Below are 24476 nucleotides of genomic sequence, written 5' to 3' on the forward strand. Positions count from 1 at the left end.
TAGTATGTCATCTCTTACCAACTCATCATCTTACACTTTCTATTTAGCTGGTAGAGGTTGTCACAATTCCCAAATAACTACCACGGTCGATCAAAACTAGTGTTTAATAAATGGAGTGTTATTAGCAAAGGAGGGAGCGTGGATATCATTTTGACTTTCAGATCTGCTAGGTAGACACAGACCTTAAGGCGCAATTATTCGCACGGGATTTTAAATCCCCTGAGCACTTCCCAGACTGTGGGTCACTCTAGCGGATTGTGGGTCACTCCAGGAATATGCTTGTGGGGTCTCATTAGGGGATTTTGAGTGATTGGGGCTTTGAAGTCCTGCCTTAGTCGTGAAGAAATAGGGACTGTAAAATCCTAAACAAGTCCTGCCTTAGTTGTGAAGAAATAGGGACTTTGTAAAATCCTAAAAAAAATTCATATTCCAAATTTTCACCATTACCATAGAAAGACACATGCATGTCACTGAGATCCCAAAACAGCCCTTTATCATGAGTATATTTTTGCAAGGGTGCCTGTCGGTCTAGTATCCCTCCATATGTATAGTGTATATTTTGCTGTTTATTTGTGTTCAAAGTAGTCTTACACGGGCCCTTTCGTTGTGTTGGTCTTGTGCATCCCATTAGCTCCTTCATATAGTTTTATGCCTTGTCCATTTACTTGGAGGCCAATGTAAAATACCCGCGTTAGATAATTAATAATCACAGTGAATGATTTACATTGCCCTTAATCCACCAAAAACAAAAGTGATAACATTAAGAAGAAAGTATAGAACCAGTGATATTATGTCTATAAACAATTATAAGAAAAATATAATTAATAATCACGGACGCCTCTAAGAGATATTTGAGCATTCTGGAGGCAGGCCTTGTGGGAAGCGCTTCAAATCGGTGCAATAGTCGTAGATCATGTAATTCTTCTGTACCCATCTTAGCAGCTTTTGGCTCACCAAATCATGCCCTTGAGATAGCCAAGCAGGTTTAGAGGAAGGAGAGGAATTGTTGGAAGCACAAGATGATGCGCCAGAAGACCACACACAAGCATTATTAGCGTTGTAGTTTCTATAAGAAACAGTGAAGGGCGCTTGTGACCAATCTATTTTGACACTCCCACCTCTCGTTGCCCAACCCTCGGCATTCCAAATGGTCGCGTACATCCTCATGGGTTTGTACATTGGGAAAGGTACACCACTCGATTCCATGTTCTTGAATTCTCTGATTGGAATGCCGTCCACGGAGAAGCTGTAAGAGATGAAACCAAGAATATCTAAGAGATAATAAAACGTCATTGAGGGAAGTGTTGAAGTATAAATGATTAAATAACACCATCTCTAACAGCTTGAGTTTTTGGAGTAACTGGTTGTTTCACATGGTATGAGAGCTAGCCAGGTTACATCACTTAGGTCCTAGGTTCAAAACCATACTACTCCTTGATATTAATTAAAATTCCGTGTGTATGGCCAACCAAAAAGAGTGGCCCTATGTCTTTTGTAGCAATTGGTTGTTTCAATAAAATGCATAGATAAATCTAACCAGTAAATGGGTTTATGAAAATAAAGTGGATTGAAGTGGATATGAGAACTTACACTACATTTTGGGGGTTCCATAGAATAGAGTATGTATGGAACTCTTTGGTGGGGTCGAACCACAGATAAATTTGTTGCTCTCTCGCACCCATTCCTTGGGTGTAAATGTTGGTCTGGAGTATGTATGGTTCTCCGCTAAGGTTACCAAGGAATTCAAAATCGATCTCATCTCGATTTGGCTCTGTAGATTGTAGCTGCAATATATGCAAGTTTAGTTATGTTAGAACAGAGGTGAAAATATCATTTCCCTTCTTTTTTTTTATCATGTGTCGCGCCCTTCGTGGCTAGGATCATCTGCTTATCAAAATTTATGAATGATGAGGATTTCAGTATCATTCGAATAATGGAGAATATTTCTTGAGCACGGCCTATTTGCTATGGAGATCAATACATAAATGGTCTTGATCACTGAAAAAAGTTGCCTTTAATTTGTATGGTCTCTCAATCTCCCACCTTCCTTCCCCCTCTCTCATCATTGAATAAATTAATATTCCATGGAAAATATTTTACTAAAAAATAGGAAAACTAAAAAGACTATTTTGAGTAGTGTTTTTCTTTTCCCTGTTTTCAGCCACTTCTCATTCTCCTCATCTATTCCCTCTCAATTCTCTCCCTCTCTCATCAATGTATAAACTAATATTCAATGGGAATTTCTTTTACTAAAACATAGGAAAACTAAAAACTCTATTTTGAGTAGTGTTTTTATTTTCCCTGTTTTTTCAGCCACTTCTCATTCTCCTCACACATGCCCTCTCATCTCACTCCCTCTCCCACCCTTTATACCCCTCTCTCATTACTGAATAAACTAATATTCCATGGAAATTTTTTTTCATGGCTGCTAAACATGACCTTAAAGCAACCAACAAGAAATTGAACACTTGTCTAACTAAAAATAGATAGATCATAAAACGCTCACGTAGTAGGTGGTGGCAGTGCCTGCTGAATTCCCCAGAACGAGCTTCATTTGCATATCGATCTTGCAGAATAGATACTCATTTTTGGACTGAAAACCAGACCCAGAACCCTGGTCCATGGACAAGTTTAGCAATTCCCCGTTGTCTAGTATCTTACCACGACCATCACCCCATATAGTATCGACCTCTTGATAGAAATTTCCAGCAGAGGCAGCAATCAGCGAGCTTGCGAGCAACAAAACAAGCCACATGTTCAAAGAATTAGGCATTTCAAGTGGGTCTGAAGTTGACAAGTTGGAAAGTAGGGAGTGCTTTTTATAGGCAAAAGAGCATGTTGGCATGCGTGGAGTTAATTGCTTGAGGAGGATGAGAGAATTGGCAGCAGTGAATGTTTTACAGCTGGTACTTGGGTGCTTGGTGTAGTAGGAAGGGGTAGGCGTGCATGCTTCATGAAAAAGCTGTATATTTTGTAGATTTTTGGATTGTATCATTAAATCCTCGATTCTAAAGCATGCACACAATTGATTACTTATATTATATCCATGCATGCTTTAGAAATGAGGATTAAATGTCCAAAAATCTACGAAATATACAGCTATTTCATGAAGCATGCACGCCTACCCCCTCATGCCACACAGAAAATCAAACCCAAAATAACTCGTTCGACAGATGCACGCCTACGCCCCTTCCTTAGCAACCAAAACTTGTTGGAGATATTGGATCAAATAGGGACTGATCTATGACTTGGTAGAACCCAAAATTAAGAAGGTCAGACCCAACTTGATTACTCGGACCCAAGAATATATTGGTTACTAGAACCCAAGTTGGTTACTCGGCCCCAAATTAGTGCAACTCAGATCCAAAACTTATGTACTGTTAAAATTCTAGAAATTGAATGAAACTTAGAAAATCAATTTACACTTATTTTATGAAAAACCCTTTCAGAAATCAAATTGTTGATAATGAAGGAAGGCTGAATCGTGCCACATGGTCACTCTCTTTAAGAATCGTATCCGTCCCCTATGGTGCAACCGGGATCCGCGAATCGACACTCTAAGATAAAACGGCCAAAACAGGCTCCAATGCACGTGCACTGGTTGATTGGTCCATTAGAACCACCTTGAAATGTGATCAGACACAGAACGTAAAAAGGAATGAGTGAAATCTTGATTTGTATGTGTAAAACATTAATAGAACAACATGTATTCTCTGTGTTTTTCTTTGCCAAAATTTGTACTAAACAGTGCTGCCATCTTTCTCTTTTATAGAGAGAAATATGAATTTTGGAGGAGAAGTAAAAGCACATTAATTGACAAAATGTTTCTCTCCCAACAGTTAGATATGAAACGGTTCACGTTTAATGTGTGTCATTACCAAAATGTTTGGGAATATAACATTTGTTTAGTAATTAATAGAAAATCAAAATGTTTTGGACACCAAAAAGATACTATAATTTTACCCAAAGCCGGACCCTGCCCGGCCCGCCATGCTTTTGTATGTATATGAACTTGTGTTCGTATAAAACTGGGTCATCCAACAAAATCCAATTCCCTCCCAAAAGGTAGGTTCAAGCCTTTCCTCCCACTCCACCTTATAGGGATGTGAAACTCTTTCAAAAGTTCCAATGTGGGGACTAAATGTTTTGCATTGTAGTTGAGAACCTCTCCACACACTCTAAGGTTTTGGGTTCAAGCCACACTAACCACAAAGTTCAAGTGCTTTTTGAAAATAAGAGGGATCTTTCAATTTTGAATCTTCTCTCAAAATTTTAAAGCACAAAAGTAAAAAGTAACTTTTTAATTTTTGGACTTTTTAAAATTTCTAACTAAATTAGACTCTTCTCATCTCCTTCTCTTCTTCCATTAAGCACACACGATTCCCTGAGCAACTTCCATCTCTCTCTCTCTCTCTCTCGGATTTTACTAATTCTTGGATGCTATTACTAGAGAATCAAGTAGTGCTTATGCAGAGCACTTAGATGATAAACATAGAAATAAATCAAGTTAACTATGAAAAGAGATGACTGTAGAATATTCCAATCTAACCTAAATACTAATCCAATCAAGTTGCCTAATCTAGATGGGTTGTCCTGCTAAAAAAAAAATATCAAAGATTTTAAAAAACAACAAATTTCACGCCAAGAGTCTCTAGAGACAACAAAATCGACATTCAGCGATTATCCAATAAAGGTGTCCCCACTAGCATTTGGCCTGAGCCTGACTTATGGTTGCTATTCGGGGATCAACGAATTTGGTCATGTAAATATAAAAAATGAGACCCAATAAGGCCCTGTTCATTTCATATTATGACAACCGATAGCCATCCCTAAACCTATTATTGGACTCAAATCTAAATGTAATTTTGAGTCCAATAATAGGTTTTGGACTTACAATCGGTTGTCAAAATCTGAAATGAACAGAGCCTGAGTGTCTTTTAGACTTTGTTTGTTTATGATTCTGACAATTGATTGTGAGTTCTAACACCTATTATTGGACTCAAAATTAAATGTAATTTTTAGTCCAATAATCGGCACAGGGCTCACAATTGGTTGTCGTAGTTCCTCAAAATTAAATGTAAGTTTTTATTGAGAATCTTTCTTTACATAATTCCTTATTGTAGAAAACAGTCCTTGCTATATTAGTGTGTTGTCAAATGGGCATTGTTGCCTAGTAGGTTATTTATTTATTTAGTTTGTTATTTGATTTGGAGAAGGAATACTATTACTCCATACGAATTGTAAGAGGACAGCAGTTTTTGACTTTTGAATGAAAATTAATGAAATGAGAAGAAACGTCCAACACTTTGGACTTTTTCCACTTTCTCTCTCTATTTGCACTCGTAAGGCTACAAACTTCTCCTATCTGTGATTAATTTCCACGCTTACCGTTGTAAGAGGCTAATTACTTACACAAACACTAGAATTAGAATCATTATTCCGTTTACTGAGGGAATTGAAATTCGATTGGAATGTAATAGCAATATCGACTCCCGATTCTAGCAGTCCAAATGCACCCCAAAGGATCACAATGTTGTGATGTATCTGAGATATATTTGGGTGGTCACTTGTCTCTCTAAAAATAACAATAATTTTGGAGTAAAAACAACAAAATCTCCAAGAGGGTAAAATGAAATCTAAAGGATTCACCATCCAATAGCAATATCGACTCCCGATTCCAGCAGTCCAAACGCACCCCAAAGGATCACAATGTTGTGATGTATCTAAGATATATTTGGGTGGTCACTTGTCTCTAAAAATAACAATAAGTTTGAAGTAAAAACAACAAAATCTCCAAGAGGGTAAAATGAAATCTAAAGGATTCACCATCCTACACTATAAAAATGGCTCAATGCCAACACCCTTCCAACTCACCCCCAATCGTTAAGTTGTTTGCCAGAGCCATGCCTTCCTCAGATTTAATGAAGCGAATCCCTCTGGCCCTTATGTTGATCCTTTTCATCACATCTTCATTGTCAGGTAAACCTCTCTCTCTCTCTCTCTCTCTCTCTCTCTCTCTCTCTCTCTCAAACCTCGGTTTGTTTTGGATCTTGAGAACCTCTTGCGAGTCCAAAATTGGTTATTGGACTCAAAATTAAACATAAAATTGAGTCAAATAATGAGTTTTGAACTCACCATCAGTTCTCAAAATCCAAAACAAACTGGGCCTTTTATTTAAATAATTGTAATTACAAATAAGAATTAATTTCGGTGGCTCCAAAGAAGCCCAAAACTTGCTTTCTCTGTTATATCTAACAAGTATAAGTTTCATCTTTCCCTGTACAGTTGAAAAGGTGACAGCGGCCCCTTACGAAACCTGCACTGGTTTTGTTTGTGGGTCGGAAACTGCTTGCAATAGGGATTGCCAGTCAACGGGCGCTGCTAGTGGATATTGCAAATATGAAGCAGCTATTGATGCAAAAATGTGTTGCTGCCACCATAATAACTAATTTATAGCAGCAGCTTGTCCATGATGCTATTCCTAGATTTTGCAATAATAAATAACTTATAGAAGGGTTGTTTCTCTCCTTCTCTACTCTATTCACCTCTTGTTGTTTTTTAATGTAATTCATTTACACTTTAAAGTATTCCTACTTCTCAAGGGCACCCCTTGCGTAACTCAGATGAAAGGCTGTCCCCATGTCACCAAAGTGCATTTATAAAATGTAAATGTCAAAAAACAGTAAATGCACATGGGTGACCTACAACCAATGGGGACGCCCTTTCATCTGATTTTTGCAAGGGCGCTTCTGAGTTTAGCATTCCTCATATATAGTTCACTTCAGAAAACTGGATTAAGAATTCAACTTGGTTACTCACTGGTTCGAGTTGATAGGTGATTGTGCAGCCACTTTGATTATTTAAAGCAAAACTCTATCTCAGCTAAAAACAAATGCCTCCTCTGTCTTCCCTGTCTCCCCTCCCATTCATATAGCAAAAACCATGATAAGATCCAATTGAATTAAATCCCATAAAAGCAACATTATGAAATTATTTTCAAAGATAGCGAGAACAGCTAGCACGGAGTCATTTTACTAAGGTTGCAACTTGGGTCGGGCAGGTCAGGTTTTCCAAAACCCTACCCTACCAGAGAAATTATCTCGGCCCGGATGTTATTGTATTTTTAGTCTAGGATTTTGACTAATTTCAAAGATTATAGAAAACAGCAAATTTCAAACCAAGAGTCTCTAAATTTATATCATGAAGTGTAAGAATTTAGAAGGAAACTATTTTTTCACATCACAAACATGACAAATATATCAATATATTGTAAAATAATTAGCAGGTTATTTAAGAGATATTTAAGAAAGGTTATTTAAGTGATAGTTAAGAAAGTCATTGTACATCTATATGAGTTGGGTCGGGTTCGGATTTTGGTTTTTTTTTTTCTCTTTAAACCTGACCCTACTCAACATTGGGTTGGGTGTTTCAATTTAAAACCAAACCCTACCCTACGCATAACCGATGATTTCTTAACCCGACCCAGGTTATTTGCAGGTCGAGTCGAGTAAAACCCAACCCAAGTTGCAACCCTAATTTTTACTGTATAGCTGTGCAAAAAGGGCAATTTTGGGTCCTATAGAATTTATGGTAAGCATGACATTTGATTAGGGCTGGCAATTTCACCCGAAAAAGCGGGGATCCGCCCCGCCCCGCCCCGTTTGGGGAGGGGATTCCCCGATTTGAAAGGGGAAGGGGAAGGGGAAGGGGATTATAAAAATTCCCCGGTGCGGGGAGGGGAAGGGGAAGGGGATGGAGTTGTCCCCGCCCCGCCCCGCCCCACCCCGACCCGCCCCGCTATGCCCCGCTAATCAATGCCATTTTTTTGTAAATTTTTAAGTGTTTTTTTTAAGGAAAACTACTAGAAACTCTGTGGATCGGCTACAAGATTCCCCCAAACATAAACTTAGCTTGTCTTTTCTTTTTAATTAGCTTCTGAGAGCATTTTGGGAACTATAATAACCTTTTCACAGATGTTGAAATAATAAAGACAAGCTGAGAGCCTGAGACGCTGAGTGTATGCAATTATCAAAAAATCGTAGTGCCAACAAAATTTTAGGGTTGGATTGCAGGTTTTAATTTTCAACAAGAAAAATTTAGCTACTAGAAATTTGTTTCATGTCAGCACTAGACTGAATTGCAGTTAAAGAAAGTCATTTGTTGATTTTGTTCTCTTCTCCATTCTCATTTCTCATGCTCATCTGGGGGTTAACATGCTATACAGAATGAACTAATGAACATTATTTTGCGTGTGTGAGCGCCCACTTATGGACTTTTAAAGTTCATTGTGACTACTGAAATAGTTACTTTTTGCACATTGGCTGTCTGTTAATGAAGGTAATCCTGGTGCTCATTTCCTATTTATCATTCCATAATTTATGCAGAAAATTGCTGAAAGATGAGGTCCTGTTGTTATTTATGTTTGTTGTCTCATCCATGCATTTCTGATTTTGTCCCTCTGTTTGTTGATCACATGAATAGAATCATAGCATTCATCACAATATTGTCTGTAATGGACGTAGAAGAAAGAAGCTCTGTTTGCTGGTTTGATTGGGTTCCAAAGAGGGGGCGGGGCGGGGATTTTGTCCCCGAAGGATGCGGGGAGGGGAAGGGGAAGGGGAAGGGGAAGGGGATTAGATATTCCCCGCGGGGAGGGGAGGGGGATTCCCCACCATCCCCGCAGAGGGGAAGGGGAAGGGGAGGGGGAAAATTCCCCGCAGAGGGGAAGGGGAAGGGGACCCCAACATCCGGCCCCGACCCGCCCCGTTGCCACCCCTACATTTGATCTTGGTGCCGTTCCGAATGGACAGCTCATAAGATAAATGTTAGAATAGATCAGATCTAGTAATTATCTGGCCGTCAGATCGATTGTTTCCGTGGTAGAGTAGCAACTTAGATTAGGATATCTCTTTTTAAAAGTTATCTTTATTTTCATAGTAGGATTATCCAATCAGAGTGCTGTTATGGAAACCGAGAGTACAACCGAGTGTGGAACCCAACAAATCTGTTCACGCCACATAAGCATTGCAGGATAGTTTTGTCATTTTAAGGAAAGAAAAACCAAAACAATCAGGAAAAGATTAATAACTTGTTAGGTTGCACGTTCGGTTCTATTATCGGTTACAATATCATTATTCATACAATAAGAGTGCTGCAATGAAAACCGAGAGTACAACTGAGTGTGGAACCCAACTTAATTGTGTATCTTCCATGAAAAAAATGCCTAAATCACCTCCAAATCAATTATTAATCTGGAGATGGATGAAAACCCCATTAATAAATCTCCCAACATTAGCACATCAAGATGGAGATAGAAGAAGAACCCAATAAAACCCCCAACAGGGACATGCCACGAATCCAACCTTGAAACTGGATAAAACAGGAACTAAAAGCCCTGAAGTTGGATTAAACAGGAACTAGAGTCCATGAAATTGGATTAAACAGGAACTAGTATTCATGAATGGAAGCCATGAAATTGGATAAAAGAAATCCGATGGATTTTCAGCTCTTTCCTAGGGGTGGCAACGGGGCGGGTCGGGGCCGGATGTTGGGGTCCCCTTCCCCTTCCCCTCTGCGGGGAATTTTCCCCCTCCCCTTCCCCTTCCCCTCTGCGGGGATGGTGGGGAATCCCCCTCCCCTCCCCGCGGGGAATATCTAATCCCCTTCCCCTTCCCCTCCCCGCATCCTTCGGGGACAAAATCCCCGCCCCGCCCCCTCTTTGGAACCCAATCAAACCAGCAAACAGAGCTTCTTTCTTCTACGTCCATTACAGACAATATTGTGATGAATGCTATGATTCTATTCATGTGATCAACAAACAGATGGACAAAATCAGAAATGCATGGATGAGACAACAAACATAAATAACAACAGGACCTCATCTTTCAGCAATTTTCTGCATAAATTATGGAATGATAAATAGGAAATGAGCACCAGGATTACCTTCACTAACAGACAGCCAATGTGCAAAAAGTAACTATTTCAGTAGTCACAATGAACTTTAAAAGTCCATAAGTGGGCGCTCACACACGCAAAATAATGTTCATTAGTTCATTCTGTATAGCATGTTAACCCCCAGATGAGCATGAGAAATGAGAATGGAGAAGAGAACAAAATCAACAAATGACTTATTTCTTTAACTGCAATTCAGTCTAGTGCTGACATGAAACAAATTTCTAGTAGCTAAATTTTTCTTGTTGAAAATTAAAACCTGCAATCCAACCCTAAAATTTTGTTGGCACTACGATTTTTTGATAATTGCATACACTCAGCGTCTCAGGCTCTCAGCTTGTCTTTATTATTTCAACATCTGTGAAAAGGTTATTATAGTTCCCAAAATGCTCTCAGAAGCTAATTAAAAGGAAAAGACAAGCTAAGTTTATGTTTGGGGGAATCTTGTAGCCGATCCACAGAGTTTCTAGTAGTTTTCCTTAAAAAAAACACTTAAAAATTTACAAAAAAATGGCATTGATTAGCGGGGCGGGGCGGGGCGGGGCGGGGCGGGGACAACTCCATCCCCTTCCCCTTCCCCTCCCCGCACCGGGGAATTTTTATAATCCCCTTCCCCTTCCCCTTCCCCTTTCAAATCGGGGAATCCCCTCCCCAAACGGGGCGGGGCGGGGCGGATCCCCGCTTTTTCGGGTGAAATTGCCAGCCCTACTCTTTCCATTGCTGAGAGGTGGAAAGGAGGGTGTGGATTTTTAAGTGATACATCATCTGATACGGATTACACGTAGGATTGAAGATTCCATTAGGAGTGTAGGATTGTCCCTAAATTAGGTATTGTCCCTAATTTGTTGTGCAGTTGTTTCTGTGGCCATTGCAGTTGTTGTTGTGGAACCTTCTAAAGGAGTGATTTTGAAGACTTGAGCTTTAAATAGAAGGTATAGTGGTTCCAAATCATTTTTTGTTTCAAACTAATCTCAAATAGGTTTTTTCATCTGGGAGCTAAAAGATACTGAAGGAAAAATGGAACAGTGCATATCTAAAGTTTTAGCTTAGATGTGAGATACTTGACATTGATACAGGCATGTAGCAGATGAGTATTTTATTAGTGAAGCTGATTGGATTCTACCCAATATGGTGGGATTCTTTTGATTTTGAACAAAAAAAATGATCTGTAAACTATGCTATAAGCTAAAAAATATGCTCTCTTCTTTGGGGTATTCATCCATTTATTGACTTTATCCTATTCTGAGAACCCAAATCAGTTGTATCTTAATGACATATCTACCCTGAGTTCAAACTCAGAGTCCAATTAATTAATCAATTTATATCTTCTTTCTTTCCTTTTTCTGTATTTTGATTTCCATTTTAAATTTATTTTAGGTCTTGATCAATGAAATGTATGAAATGTTTACTTCTATGGAGTACGAATCTATGCTGAGTTGAAGATATAAATTCTCTAATTAGATTGAACTATCAATATGGGGTTTTCTTGATCTTACAGCTAAACGAAAATGAAGAAAAATGGAACAATGCAGATCCTAAGTTTAAGCTCAGATGATACACACTTTACATTGATATAGCAAATGAGTTTATTATTAGAGAAGCTAATGGATTCCACCCAATACGGTGGGATTCTTTCTTTTTCTTTTCTTTTTTGAACCAAAAAAATTGACATGCAAACTATGCTTATTTGGAATTTTTTATATTATAAGTTCAAAATTCTGCTCTGTTCTTTATCTCCTATTCCACACTGTTTTTTAGACAATTTTTAATTACCCCTCCCTGCATTTTTTTTTCTTGGGCATTTGAATCACTCCTCCAATCGACACTGTTCTAATTAGATTTTTCACGTTTGTTAGGCTACTCAAGATCCTAACAACATTCAATGACAAAGATGGTTGTGGGACAACAAACAATAGTATCATTTTATATGGTTCAAGTCTGTTTCAGTTGGTTGTATTTTTTTCGCCGTTAGTGTTTCGAAGTTTGGTGCGGGGATTGCAAGAAACACAGGTATGTTCAGAGTCCTTGAGGGTGATGTGGAGAATCTACCATTTGGTTCTCCCTTAGAATGACTTTAGCCTTTATGAGATCCACATGTTTTTTTTCATAGGTTTCTTGAATATTTATTTTAAGATTTGTGATTTAAGCCATTGATTCAAATATTGTTGTTGAAATCAAGTAAGAAGGTGCAAATTTGCAATACGGATTACTACTCCTAAAATCATGATTCAAACTTGAGTGTAAAGTCTCATACATGATTACTGGGCTTAGTTCCTTAGGTTTGCAAAATTATGCATTTATTTTTGGAATTGTAAATTTTTTTGCATTTAGCAAGCGGAAACATCGTTATCCTGTTGATGTGTATTAAACACATTTAGGCCTTGCTTGCATTGGATTTTAAAAACTGATTTTTTCTAATGATTGATTATGAGAACTGATTATTGGACTCAAAACTAAACATAATTTTGACTCCACTAATCAATTTTAGTTTTGGACTTAATTTCGGTTCTCAAAATCCAAAACAAACATGGCCTTACTAGATCTCAATGCATCATGTATAAACAGTGATTAAAACAACAAAATACTGGATTGCACAAAATTAATGATTAGGATTTTATCACCTTCTTTCCTGCTTTTGGCGCTAATTGTATCTTCCATGATCATCTTTCACCAACAGGGCATGATTTTTCCTTTTACGTAATTCAGTTATGATGGTAGTCACTACTTCAAGGTCACGACACAACCGTGTTTAGACTTTAGAGCCATCTTGGCTATATCATCCACTTTCACATTGGAGATTAATATGGTTAATGCTTCAACCATTTGTTGTTTTCACCTATCTTTGTGACTGATAAAGATGAAGTGCATCCATTTATACTGCATGACCAAAAAATTAAAATAGATTTGATATTATACATCTCATTTTTTTGAATGGTAATATTATATGTCTCATTGCTAAAGTCTATCATGCAAAGTACTATTCCACATTTTAATGTGATCGTTGTCATTTTCAATATATTTACTCTTCCACATATGTGCATATGCATAGTTATTTTCATTTATTGATTGACATCCCTTGATGTGAGCCGACCAATCTTTCAAGAACTCGACTACAAGAGCAAGGCCAAGTGGGAGCACTAATGGGAAGTGTTGAGGCTAAAAAAATCCCTCTTCTGGAGCACTATTGGGAAGTGTGGGGGCTAAAATATTCATGTACTGGAGATGGGTCAGAATGTTATGGTTTAGAAGACGAGGCCATCGAAGGAACACCTTCTGATTTGAATAATTTCATTCCATGTTTTAGGTAATTGGTTATGTTGGTTTTGTCATCTAAGTTTGGGATTTTGAGCTTTCTCTGCCACTTCACATTAGACCATGCCATTCGTTGCTCGTGCAGCCTGCCAAGCAACGTTTTTCCCTGCTCCACATCCTTCAGTTGCTTACTAGGCTAGCAAAACAAATATTATTATTATTTTTGCTATGTCAACTTGGTTGGCTTGCTTCTGGTGGATCTATGTGCCTGTTCAATACTATTCTACTTTCTCTACTTTTTTATTTGTTACTTTGTATTTTTTCTTCCCCTCCGCAGTTCTAAAAAATTATGTAATCTTCTTCACGAAGTACATGGATGAACAGTGCTGAGCTCCTATTTCTTTAAATGCAATCTTCAATATAGTGAATTGTTTTGCTTTAAAATTTTAGTTACCTTTGATTGATAGACCTTTTTACATGTGCATCATCCTCTTTTTGTTTTTTGTATTTTTTTTTCAATTGTACTGCTTAAAGTTTGACTTCATATCTCCTCAAACCAAATTCCTTTTAGATTCATCACTCTTTCATTTTTTTTTTTGAGTTGCACATATTATCCTAGCAATTAGGCCTAAAGATTTTCAAATTCTATTTACTTTTTATTGTCGCCCCGCGCATCGCATGGGTTTTCTTATGTGTGTGAAAATATTTTCTTACATGGGTTTTTGAAAATATTTTCATGAATGAAAGCTATAGCTGTCAATTTTGGTAGAACCAAAGACGCGATTAGAAGGTAATTTTCATTTTCTTCTATTCAATTTTTTCCTAATTATATGCCAATCCTAACCTTGTACATTGTCTTTTGTCACATCTTTGATATTAGATTTCATCTCTCAAAGAAATCAAGGAGGATATGGTGCCATCCTTTAGGAAAAGTCTATTGAGGCACAATTGATTAGACCGTTGAATTGAGTAGGTGCATATCTAGTGGATATCTTTTTAACTTGGAGCATTGCATTTTCTAGTTTTCCTCCATTCATTTTGTAAATTCATATGGTTGTCTCTCTCTTATGTTTTCTTTGTCTCCCTTTATATAAATAACGGTTTATGAAATGATTTTCAATATATTGCAGCCATTTTCCTTTTCTTCTTGCTCATATTCTAATTTGTGTGATTGCTCGGTATTTTGTAGGTGGAGATTGTTAGTGATTTTGCATTTTCAAAATCATGTATATTACATGTTTTAGTATTTTGGAAAATGTTTTATCAAAAGCGTTTGGGAAAAAGAAAATGTTTTCTTGGAAATATTTGCTTTTACAAAAGGATGTAGAAGTGTAGTTGAAAAAGATAGTTCCACATCGGATGAGAGAAAAGAAAGAGAAGGGCTTATAAAGCACTACCTTTTCTAACTCTTGTTGATTGCACATTGGGTTGAACCCATGGTTGGACCCGCGGGACGGTGCAACGCACCGTTCGCACACGCGCGCGCGCGCGCGGCGTGGGCAATGGGCAATGGGCTATAGGGCGCATAGTGGCGCTTTATTGGCGCTTTTTTAGGCGCACTTTGCACTTCGCACGTACGCAACGTCGCGAGGAGCGATTTGAGCCTTTAATTTTTCCAGATTTGATCTGCACCGTTGGATCAAGATGAAGGTGGACCGGTCGGATGGGTGGGTCAAATGGTTCGCAGGCCCATCAAGCCGAATGGTTCAGTTGGGTTCTGGAAAGGTGCCCTGTAGAGGTGTTTTTCACACTGAAAAGACACCAGATGGTCTATAAAAATGTGCAAACTTCAGTCATTTAAGATAGAAATCGAATTGGTAATTCTGACTGATTTTACACTCTCTTCTACACTCCTACAAAAATCCCCAAGTATTTCTACATACTGTTTTTTCTTTTGTTTACTGTTCTAGATACTTTTTTCTGCAGAAACAGAATCTAGAGATTTCTCTAAGGCTTGAAATTTCGGAAGGGCATTTCGGGTTTGATTCCGCTAGTGCTACGCGTCATCAAACATTAGTAGGGCTTCCCTACTAGGCTTCATTGTATCTTGGAGGCAATTCGCGGATCCCCTTTGCACACTACTAGTGGGGGCGAATCTTGTCTTAAGGAAAGTGATATCACGCCTTGAAGCAACAAGTTTCTGTTTTCTATCATCAACAGTACCCTCGACAAATTTTCCAACAGAGATTTGGTATCATGATGGTATCTATTCTTCCAAGCTTTAAAAGACAAGTAATGTCAAATTTTTTGGTTTATAGCTTTTACGCACTGTGTGTATTGATAACATGTTCTAATATTTATGAATTTTTGGTGTTTTGCAAATGAAGATTCCGCTTGGAATTCAGAAGGAAAAGTGAAGTTAAGGTTCCTTCTTTCCAATCTCTTAGAGAAATGAAGTTAAGGTTCCTTTAAAGTTATGTAATATCAAATTTTCATATATTTTTTCTTATTTCCTTTTTCTTGTTCACAGGACTAAGCAGTTGGCCAACATATTGTACATGGGTTTGGTAGGTACCATCTGCCTAGCAATCTCCATGCTATGATTTGGCTTCTAAAATTAGTGCAGAAAAATTACCTTAGTCAGTTGTCATCCCATGCTTATGCTGGTTTTGTAGATCCCAAGCTGCCAGTTGCTAAAATTAAGCCTGTGGACTATAAGGATGCTCCCAAACGTGGATGAAGATCAAGGGAAAAAATTCTGGAAACTGTTCCAGTTCCAGCCCATACATGACCAGAAGGTACAATTTGTGATTACAATTTGTGATTACAATTTGTAATCAATTCTTGTGTAACACTTGCAAGCATCCACATAGCCAAGTTATCTAATTACACTTGAGTGGTCTGTCTAGAGAACAAATTTCCGACTGCCTGTACACACTACCATGTAAGAACAATTTGTAATCAATTCTTGTGTAACACTTGCAAGCATCCACATAGGCAAGTTATCTAATTACATTTGAGTGGTCTATGTTCCATTGAGATGCTTCTCGAAGAACAAATTTCAAACTAGAGACCCTGTTCCGTTGAGGTACATTTTAGGTGCAAATGTGGGCTAAACACTTACATGGTAGTGTGTATAGGCAGTCGGAATTGTACATAGGTGGGATGATCTTAGAAATACTGTAGTGTGTACAGACAGTCAGAATCTTATTTGGCTATGCAAAAGTTTCTCATGTTTTGAATGCGTTTCTTTTGTTCAATTGATTCTGATTTGTAAGTAAGCTGCTGGGTTTTTTTGGTTGTGGGCAATCATTTTTGTATTCTTTTGGATTCTGGCGGTGATATCTTACTTGGACTTTGTAGAATTCCTCGTAGTTTTAGGGAAATGATATCAGTAAAACCATGTTTTAATTGTTGCACGGTCCCAACTCGTCTTGTCTATGGCTTGTGAGAGCTTTTTGGGAACAGTAATAACCTTTTGGCAGCTCGTTAAATACTAAAAGACAAGATGCTTTTGTGAATATATCAAACATGGTAATGCTGATATCACTTTCCAAGTTTTAATTTGCAGTTCTTCAATTGTTCAATTGCATTTGTGTGTGCTATCAATCGATTTGGGGACTCACCATCGGTTATCATAATCTCAAATGAATTGGGGATTATCTATCGGAAATGAATTGGAGATTATCGGAGGTTGCAACAAATCATGCAGAACGAGAAGGATAGGCATATGGAGTTCTTTAAGCAGTTATAGACAGGAGGGAGTCCACATGCTAAGATAATCACCACATGTTTGTGTCCTCATTATTAAAGTTGAGTACCATGGAATCATGTCTGCACAGAAATTCGAATACATAAAAACAAGTGTACTATAAAAAACACAGAATAAAGTGCATGTCCATTCACATGCATGTAGCTATATCCTAGAACCTGTTGTAGATATGATAACATGTGTATTTGCCTTGTTTTGCAGATAAAGCAATATGCATTGATGTGCAGATACTGTCAAAATACTTGGATACAAAGCTGGCTGTTTGTAATTGCTCAGTTGGTGAAAACAGTAAGGTGCCATATTGTGTATAAAAAACAGTTTTGGTCTCACTATAATTCATGTTATATCTTTGTTGGAACTTGTTAAATCTAACTAATCGTAAGGAGAGCAGGTAGTGAGTTTAAGTGGATAACTTGGATATGGATTTCCTTAATTTTAAGGTAAGTTGTTTTCAAGTCTTGTTTTGCACAAAACGCACTGTATTTCTTCCGTCCAGATAATGTCTATAACCTAGGTGTAGAATATAGTCCTGAAATTCATTAACAAACTTTTGAAATGAATGTACCTTTGTAATGCGATTTGAAAGGAAGACTATTCGAGCACTACTTAATGGGAACTTGTAAGCATCGTTTTAATTTCGGTACTGGTTTTTGACCTCACCGAAAGCAAAATTTTGACTGAAATTTTGAAATTTCACGAAAGACGAAAAATAATATTTTATTTATTACAAAATTTCCTCCGAAATTACCTAAATTTCAGCCGACGAAATTTCTTTAATTTCGGTCGAAATTTCGGTAAAATAAAATATGTTAGCCCAAGGGTTCCCCATGGGTTCATTCAATCACCTTGTTTTGATGATTAACAAACACAAATTGATTACTCTTTTATGGACTAATTGTTTGCCTTGAGTGTTGTGCTATGGAAAAGAAATTCACAGGTTAATCCATGATAGCACCAACACACACAGATGGCCTATGCTTGAAGATAAACCAAACAAAAGACAAAGGAGCTAGAGCATACTTGGACAAACCATACATTGGAGGATCAACCAAGGAGAAGCTCATCACAATCATCTCAAAGCATTGAATACACAAGGAAAATCATGAAGGCCAAAGCCTGTGGATCAACAACTTGCAAATGAGCTTGAACTAAATGGTGGCATCATCCTTGGAAGGTGTCAAAGAAAGAAGCTCAACTTTGAAAATCCCAAAGCAAGCCAAGCACCACATTGAAGATCAAATGAAAATTGGCTCAAAATAAGTTCAAGAGAGTACTTAGAATGGTAGTATGTATTTCCTTTCTCTTTTGCATTTTTTCAAATCAAGGCACAAGAGGTTGGTGAGAGAACATTAACCCAAAAATGGTTGCAAGTAGTTTTCTAGGGTTTTTTAGAGTTGGAGCATGTTCATCAAGTCTTTTGGACCCTTTGAATGGGTATATATGAAGTCCCAACTCCATATGACCGTTTCAAGGGCAAAACAGTCATTTTCAAGTCAAACAGTCAACTAGTCGTTAGACCCCCACCGACTTTTTTTTTTAGTCCAGGGGCTTTCTCAGAGTTTCGAGAAAATGTAAAATTTTAAAAATCGTGATTTTTGGTCGAATTTCCTAAAATTTTGGACGAAATTTCAGAAAAAATGAAATTTCGAAATAAAGTAACGTTTCGGGTATTTGTGATTTCGGTGTCGGTCTCGACCAAAATCCGAAATTTCGGTCGAAATTTAAAACCATGCTTGTAAGTCCGAATCCTTCTTACTCGTATAAAATCAATGGAATGTTATTTCCCTTGTTGACATGCTCATCTTCTTGTTTGTGAGGAAATGCCGTTGCATATATTTATCTCTGGGTGTAGTTGTGGTGAGTGTTTGTACTAACTCCAGGGCAAGACTCGAAATATAATCTGAAAACAAAGTGAAACTCAACGTTAGTGCTCCAGCCTCTGTTAGTATGAGATATTCTTCCACTAGTGTTCACTGCATATAGGAGGCACACTTGGTTAGGTTGTGTTTAAGGATAATGCCTATGTTCATCTTGTAGTCCTTTATTTGCTCATTTTTTGAGAAGTTGTACGTGTCGAGCTTCGCATGAAATAATCTTTACATTTATCTCAGATGTTAAGGTCCCAGGTTTTCGGTTTCCAATATGTTAATTAATTTATTTTTAACAAATACACCATTTCCCAGCGTTCCTAAATGCCGGCCAAAGTATTTATTAAACATCACTTGTACCTTAGGCGGTGTTCGAGAACATCAGGAAATGTTCGTGGTCTCACTCAACTAGTTAATACCTGGCGTTTTCTGCCGGCGTTAATGAGCGAAAGATGACCTTCCCGGCATTCGTAACGTTGGCCTAACTTTTCCCCGCAGTAGAGCCGGTGTATGCCTAAACGCCACCATTACGCAGGGAAAATCTAAGCCGGTGTAATGACACCCTTAAATCTAATCGATCTTCTTGTAGTGCCGGTAGAACACACTCTTAAAAGCTAGCCGTTTAGTGGAGGGTGCTCAAGCCGTTATAAACCCATCTACATCCATTCGCTTTTCCGATGTACGATCTTGCTTTTGCATGGAATCCCTAACCATCCATACACGCAAGGCACTTTGTAGCAAGGAGATTAGAAAAGAAAATAAACGAAATAAAGAGGCCAAGTTGAAGTAATCAATCAAAGTACATTATTTACGTCCACCAAAACAAAAGTGGTTCTATATATTAAACATATTGAATAATCACGAATGCCTCTATGAGATAATTGAGCATTCCGGAGGGATGACTTGTGTGTTCAACTTGGTGCAATAGTTGTAGATCATGTAATTTTTCTGCACCCATCTTAGCCGCTTTTGGCTTTCCCAATCAAGCCCTTGAGATAGCCAAGCAAGGTTGTTGGAAGTACAAGAAGATACGCCCGAAGACCACACACAAGCATTATTACCATTATAGTTTCTATAGGAAGCAGTGAAGGGCGCTTGTGACCAATCGATTTTGACACGCCCTCCTCTCGTCGCCCAATCTTCGGCATTCCAAATGCTCGCGTACATCCTCATCGGTTTGTTCTTTGGGAAAGGAACACCTCTCGATTCCAAATTCTTGAATTCTCTGATGGGAATGCCATCCACCGAGAAGCTGCGAGAAAGGAAACAAAGAATATATATATATATATATATATATATATATATATATATATATATATATATATATATATATATATATAAGAAAATTTTAAACACAATTAAGGGAAGAAAATAAGATGCATAGATAAATTATGTTCAGTAATGTGTTTATGATAACTAAGTGAGTTTAGGGGGATTTGAGAGCTTACACTATATTTTGGGGGTTCCATAGGATGGAGTAGGTGTGGAAGTCTTTGGTGGGGTCGAACCACAGATAAATTCGCTGCTCCTTCATACCCATTCCTTGGGTGAAAATGTTTGTCTGGACGATGTATGGGTCTCCGCTAAGGTTGCCAAGGAATTCAAAGTCGATCTCGTCTCGGTTTGGCTCTACAGATTTTAGCTGCAATATATGCAAGTTTAGTTATGTTAGAAAAGAAGCGAGAATATCATTTTCCTATCTTTATTAACCTTTTTTTCGTAGGTAAGCTGGGGTTTGGCAGGGACCCTGCCAGTTTATTAAATGAATGGGGTTTGGCAGGACCCCTACCAGTTTATTAAATGAAAAGAATGATATACATTTAAGTATGATTACCATCCTCCCTCCCTATCCTTAAGACTAGAGAGGGAAAAGAAAAGACTCAAATATTCTAAAAATACTACTGACCTATGAGCATATCAACAGCCAAGAAACCGATTTCAAGCTTATCGGATTGTCTTTAGATCCCAAAGGAGCCAAATACATGGATGCCAAAGCATAAATGGTCTAGATTATTGAAAAAGTTGCCTTCATATACTTTTATCTGCCCTTATTTTTCTTTCCATAAAAACAGCCGGTCACTGTTTAGGTACCCTTGTTTTTGTGAAATTTTATATGGTGAGTGCGCATGAAGTCCAGTATTTTTTGAGAAATTACACGAGCCCACTTCACAGGTTGATCCAAACTGTTCAATTGTTAGGTAGGTTGTACCCTGCATATCATCTGCATAGGATGATCCTAACTATCCAATCTAAAGAGCTTTCTCTAACGTGCATCCCCTCTAAAGATCTGAATGTTAGGATCATCCTATTGATATGATCATGCGGTACAACCTATTTACATTGTTGCCGAACAAATGAACGGTTTGGATCATCCTGTGAAGTGGGCCCCGACTGTACTTTTGGAAAAAATAATGGACTTGACGCCCACACACCTTATAAAATATCGGTTTTTGTAGTTCTTTATTTGACTTTTTTCATTAGCTATGTTAACTTGTAACTTTTTAAGATCTGAGGCATCGAAATTGGGAAAAAATGGGCATGTTTGGCAACCATGAAATTTTTTTCCAATGAAATATTAGAGGCCTGGATGCTGCTAACTGCTAGGTAACTAAAAACTGTGTCTTGAGTAATGAGTGGTGTCTTTCTTTTCCCTGTTTTTCAGTCACTTCTCATTCTATTCACTCATGCCCTCCCAATTCTTCCTTGCCCCTCTCTCGTCAGTGAATGAAGTAATATTCCATGGAAAAAAGTTTACTGAGAAATAGATAAACAAAAAACTCTATTTTGAGTATTGTTTTATTTCCCCTGTTTCTCAGCCACTTCTCATTCTCCTTAGATTCTCATTCTACCATCTATTCCTTCTCAATTATTACCCTCTCCCATCCTCCTTGCTCCTCTCTCATCAATGAATAAATCAAACAAAAAAGCTAAATAGATCATAAACACTCACATAGTAGGCGGTGGCAGTCCCAGCTGAGTTCCCCGGAACGAGCTTCAATTGCATGTCGATCTTGCAGAAGAGATACTGATTTTTTGACTGAAAACCGGACCCAGAACTCTTGTCCATGGACAAGTTCAGCAAATCTCCTTTGTTTAGTATCTTGCCACGACTACCACCCCATATAATATCAACCTCATGGTAGAAATTTCCAGCAACCAGAGAGCTTAACAGCAGCAAAACTAGGAAAAGGGTGCTGATATATTCCTCCATTTCGTCTTCCTTCCCTGAAATTATCAAAACATGGCAGTGCTAAAAGACAAGATGCTTTGTGAAACTATCAAAACATAGCAGTGCTAAAAGACAAGGTGCTTTGTGAAACTATCAAAACATGGCATTGCTAAAAGACAACACAGTTAGTGAGAGAGTCGTGAGTCCTAGATATTCTGACATGGGTTTCAAAGGATATCCAGAGAGGGCTCTGGTTTAAGCCAAAACAGAGAGAGAGAGAGAGAGAGAGAGAGAGAGAGAGAGAGAGAACAAACTAGATATTTTGACATGGGGAAAACATAAAAGCATCATATGAAATGGTCATGAAGTCTGAAAATTTGAATTCTTGCTGTCATTCTGCTGAATTTCAATTATACGGTCAAAACTAGGGTTGCAACTCGGGTCTGATGGGTCGGGTTTTCCAATAACCTACTCTACCCGAGAAACTATCTCGGGTAGGGTCTCTTTTAAGAAAACCCAGGATTCATAAACCCGGCCCTACCCGAGGTAGTTTCTCCGGCTGGGTCGGGTCGGGTCGGGTTTTTTTTTGCATTCTCGATCGATGCAACAGGATACCACTAAAAAACGAGGTTATTTAGCTGATGAATCAGCCCTTAACCTTAACCTTTTTGTGAATGGCTTATATGAGTCTTACTAAAAAAAAAGCTGATTTATGGGGGTCCCATTTCGTGTCGACTGAGGTTAAACAATCTCCTTGAAAATTCTAGCAAGAAACCACTAAAAATAAAACAATTTTCAATGATGAAAGAAACTCACAATCTCTTGTTGTGGCAAGAAGAGCTCAACTACAATACAGGCAAGAACTTAAGATGATCACTTTTCATAAACCAGTTAGTTTAGTAGGTCTTCCTCTGTTTGGAACAATTGTGATAACTGTTAACAATGAACAAAGAGACAGGATGCATCAAGCCACACAACAGGAGGCAAATTACAGAGGCAAATTGCAGAATGCACTGATGCTAGTAGTAACACTGAAACGAGATATAGGCCTTTGGAAAACCATAAAACTGTTTGACATTTTAGGTTCAGAGATTAAAAAAAGGAGCTAATATTAGGGGAAGGTTAAAACAAATAATAAAAGTTGCTTCTGTCACAGTATGAGAAGCCAATAAAAAGTAGTTAAAACTCCTAATAAACACTAAAAAGAACTGGACGATATTGATGTAAGGAGCTTTCCTCATACCCTATAAATAGTTTGCATAAGAGTGTTGCTTTTCATTCCATTCGATCAATAGTGTTGCTTTTCATGTCGGGCTCACCATTTGATACTTTATCTTTTGATAGGTGAGCCGATAATTTACATCTTCCATTTTGATGTAGAGGGGCTCACTATTTACAACTCATCTTTGATGGGTGAGGCCTACAATTTTACACCCATGCATAGCATGGCCCAAGAATGTTAGGGATTTAATCAAGATTTTATATGTTGTGTGCATATGAAGCCTAATATTTTTCAAAAAACACCATGTGGCACACTTTATTGGATGATCCAAACCATTCATTTGTTGGGCCACAACGTAAATAGGCCGCACCACGTAATTGATTTCCATAGGATGACCCTAACCCAATGATCCGTAGAGTATTCTATAACAGTAAATCCCATTGTAAATCGGAGGGTTAAGATGATTTTCACAGTGATGCAGCTTATTTATGTTGTGGCCCAACAAATGAATGGTTTGGATCATCCTATGAAATGGGCCCACAATACGTTTTGAATGTTCTTGGACTCTTGGTGCACACACCATATAGAATCTTATATGTAACAATTACTTACTTAGCTAAGGCCTCTTATCTAGATTTTTTAGGTGTTTGGTTGCTCAACGAATTGAGAGAGAGAGAGAGAGAGAGAGAGAGAGAGAGAGAGAGAGAGAGAAAGAAGACAAACCAACTCTTTCTCCAGCCGGTAAAGTTTATGGTCTCGAGTTGAAATGCAGGGGGTGACTAAGACGGAGCCTTTTTAAGGGATTGATATTAGAAACAGAATGGGGGCCGGAGGGAACGACCTCTATTGAAGGAACCTATGCGTCATGGTCCAGTGAAGCCATGCCATATATTCGATCAGTTACAGTAGAGAGAGCGGGAAGGCGGCAAGGGGAAAAATGATGTTGGATTTGCAGAGAGAAAGAAGAGAGGAGAGGTAAGTTTATAGATAGGTAATAGGTAATTAGGTGGTTACATCGAGTGGAGATTCGCCGCATTCTTTTCGCCCGTTTCGGAAGTGAAACCTTTTAAAACCATGCAAGTAATCTTTTACCTTTTTAATGTGTCCATTGCAATTAAGGAAAGAAAATAACTTTTAAGTGCTCGGCAGGTGCAAATTATTCTGTGGGCCGATCCGAACCCAACGTGGTTACTCTCCACTGAAGCATTGCTACTTTTGGTAATCAACTTCCTTATTGGCTGACGAACTAGAGAACTAGCTGTAACACAATGAAACCCGGTGTTGTTATAAAAACAAGGGACC

General features: G+C 38.1%; 2 protein-coding genes across 3 annotated transcripts; both read right to left on the reverse strand.

The window, feature by feature from the left end:
- Window positions 1-840: 840 nt before the first annotated feature.
- Window positions 841-2776, reverse strand: LOC143850692 (putative xyloglucan endotransglucosylase/hydrolase protein 23). The gene is made up of 3 exons (XM_077359916.1): window positions 2507-2776; window positions 1591-1784; window positions 841-1246 (listed from the first exon to the last, which is right to left on the reverse strand). The coding sequence occupies exons 1-3, from the start codon at window positions 2771-2773 to the stop codon at window positions 841-843; spliced, it is 867 nt and encodes a 288-aa protein (XP_077216031.1). The 5' UTR covers window positions 2774-2776.
- Window positions 2777-19542: 16766 nt separating this feature from the next.
- On the reverse strand, window positions 19543-24136 carry LOC143850959 (xyloglucan endotransglucosylase/hydrolase protein 22-like). 2 transcript variants are annotated; one of them, XM_077360257.1, is made up of 5 exons: window positions 23898-24136; window positions 22769-22885; window positions 21734-22008; window positions 20232-20425; window positions 19543-20035 (listed from the first exon to the last, which is right to left on the reverse strand). In XM_077360257.1, exons 3-5 carry the CDS (start codon window positions 21992-21994, stop codon window positions 19654-19656), a joined length of 837 nt encoding a protein of 278 aa, XP_077216372.1. In that variant the 5' UTR covers window positions 21995-22008; window positions 22769-22885; window positions 23898-24136; the 3' UTR covers window positions 19543-19653. The 2 variants fall into 2 exon arrangements, with proteins under 2 accessions (XP_077216372.1, XP_077216373.1); XM_077360258.1 differs by lacking the exon at window positions 22769-22885.
- Window positions 24137-24476: the final 340 nt, after the last annotated feature.

The sequence above is a fragment of the Tasmannia lanceolata genome, unplaced genomic scaffold (assembly GCF_043159265.1).
Source record: "Tasmannia lanceolata isolate RefF3 unplaced genomic scaffold, GAP_Taslan_0.1 ptg000018l, whole genome shotgun sequence".
NCBI lineage: Eukaryota > Viridiplantae > Streptophyta > Magnoliopsida > Canellales > Winteraceae > Tasmannia > Tasmannia lanceolata.

Excerpts from the sequence above, each read along its gene's own strand:
- LOC143850692 (XM_077359916.1), bottom strand. The coding sequence starts at position 2,773 with ATGCCTAATTCTTTGAACATGTGGCTTGTTTTGTTGCTCGCAAGCTCG. Across the intron at positions 1,785-2,506 it reads GCACTGCCACCACCTACTAC|CTACAATCTACAGAGCCAAA; the intron begins GTGAGCGTTTTA and ends CATATATTGCAG. Across the intron at positions 1,247-1,590 it reads TGGAACCCCCAAAATGTAGT|CTTCTCCGTGGACGGCATTC; the intron begins GTAAGTTCTCAT and ends CATCTCTTACAG.
- LOC143850959 (XM_077360258.1), bottom strand. The coding sequence starts at position 21,994 with ATGGAGGAATATATCAGCACCCTTTTCCTAGTTTTGCTGCTGTTAAGC. Across the intron at positions 20,426-21,733 it reads GGACTGCCACCGCCTACTAT|CTAAAATCTGTAGAGCCAAA; the intron begins GTGAGTGTTTAT and ends CATATATTGCAG. Across the intron at positions 20,036-20,231 it reads TGGAACCCCCAAAATATAGT|CTTCTCGGTGGATGGCATTC; the intron begins GTAAGCTCTCAA and ends CCTTTCTCGCAG.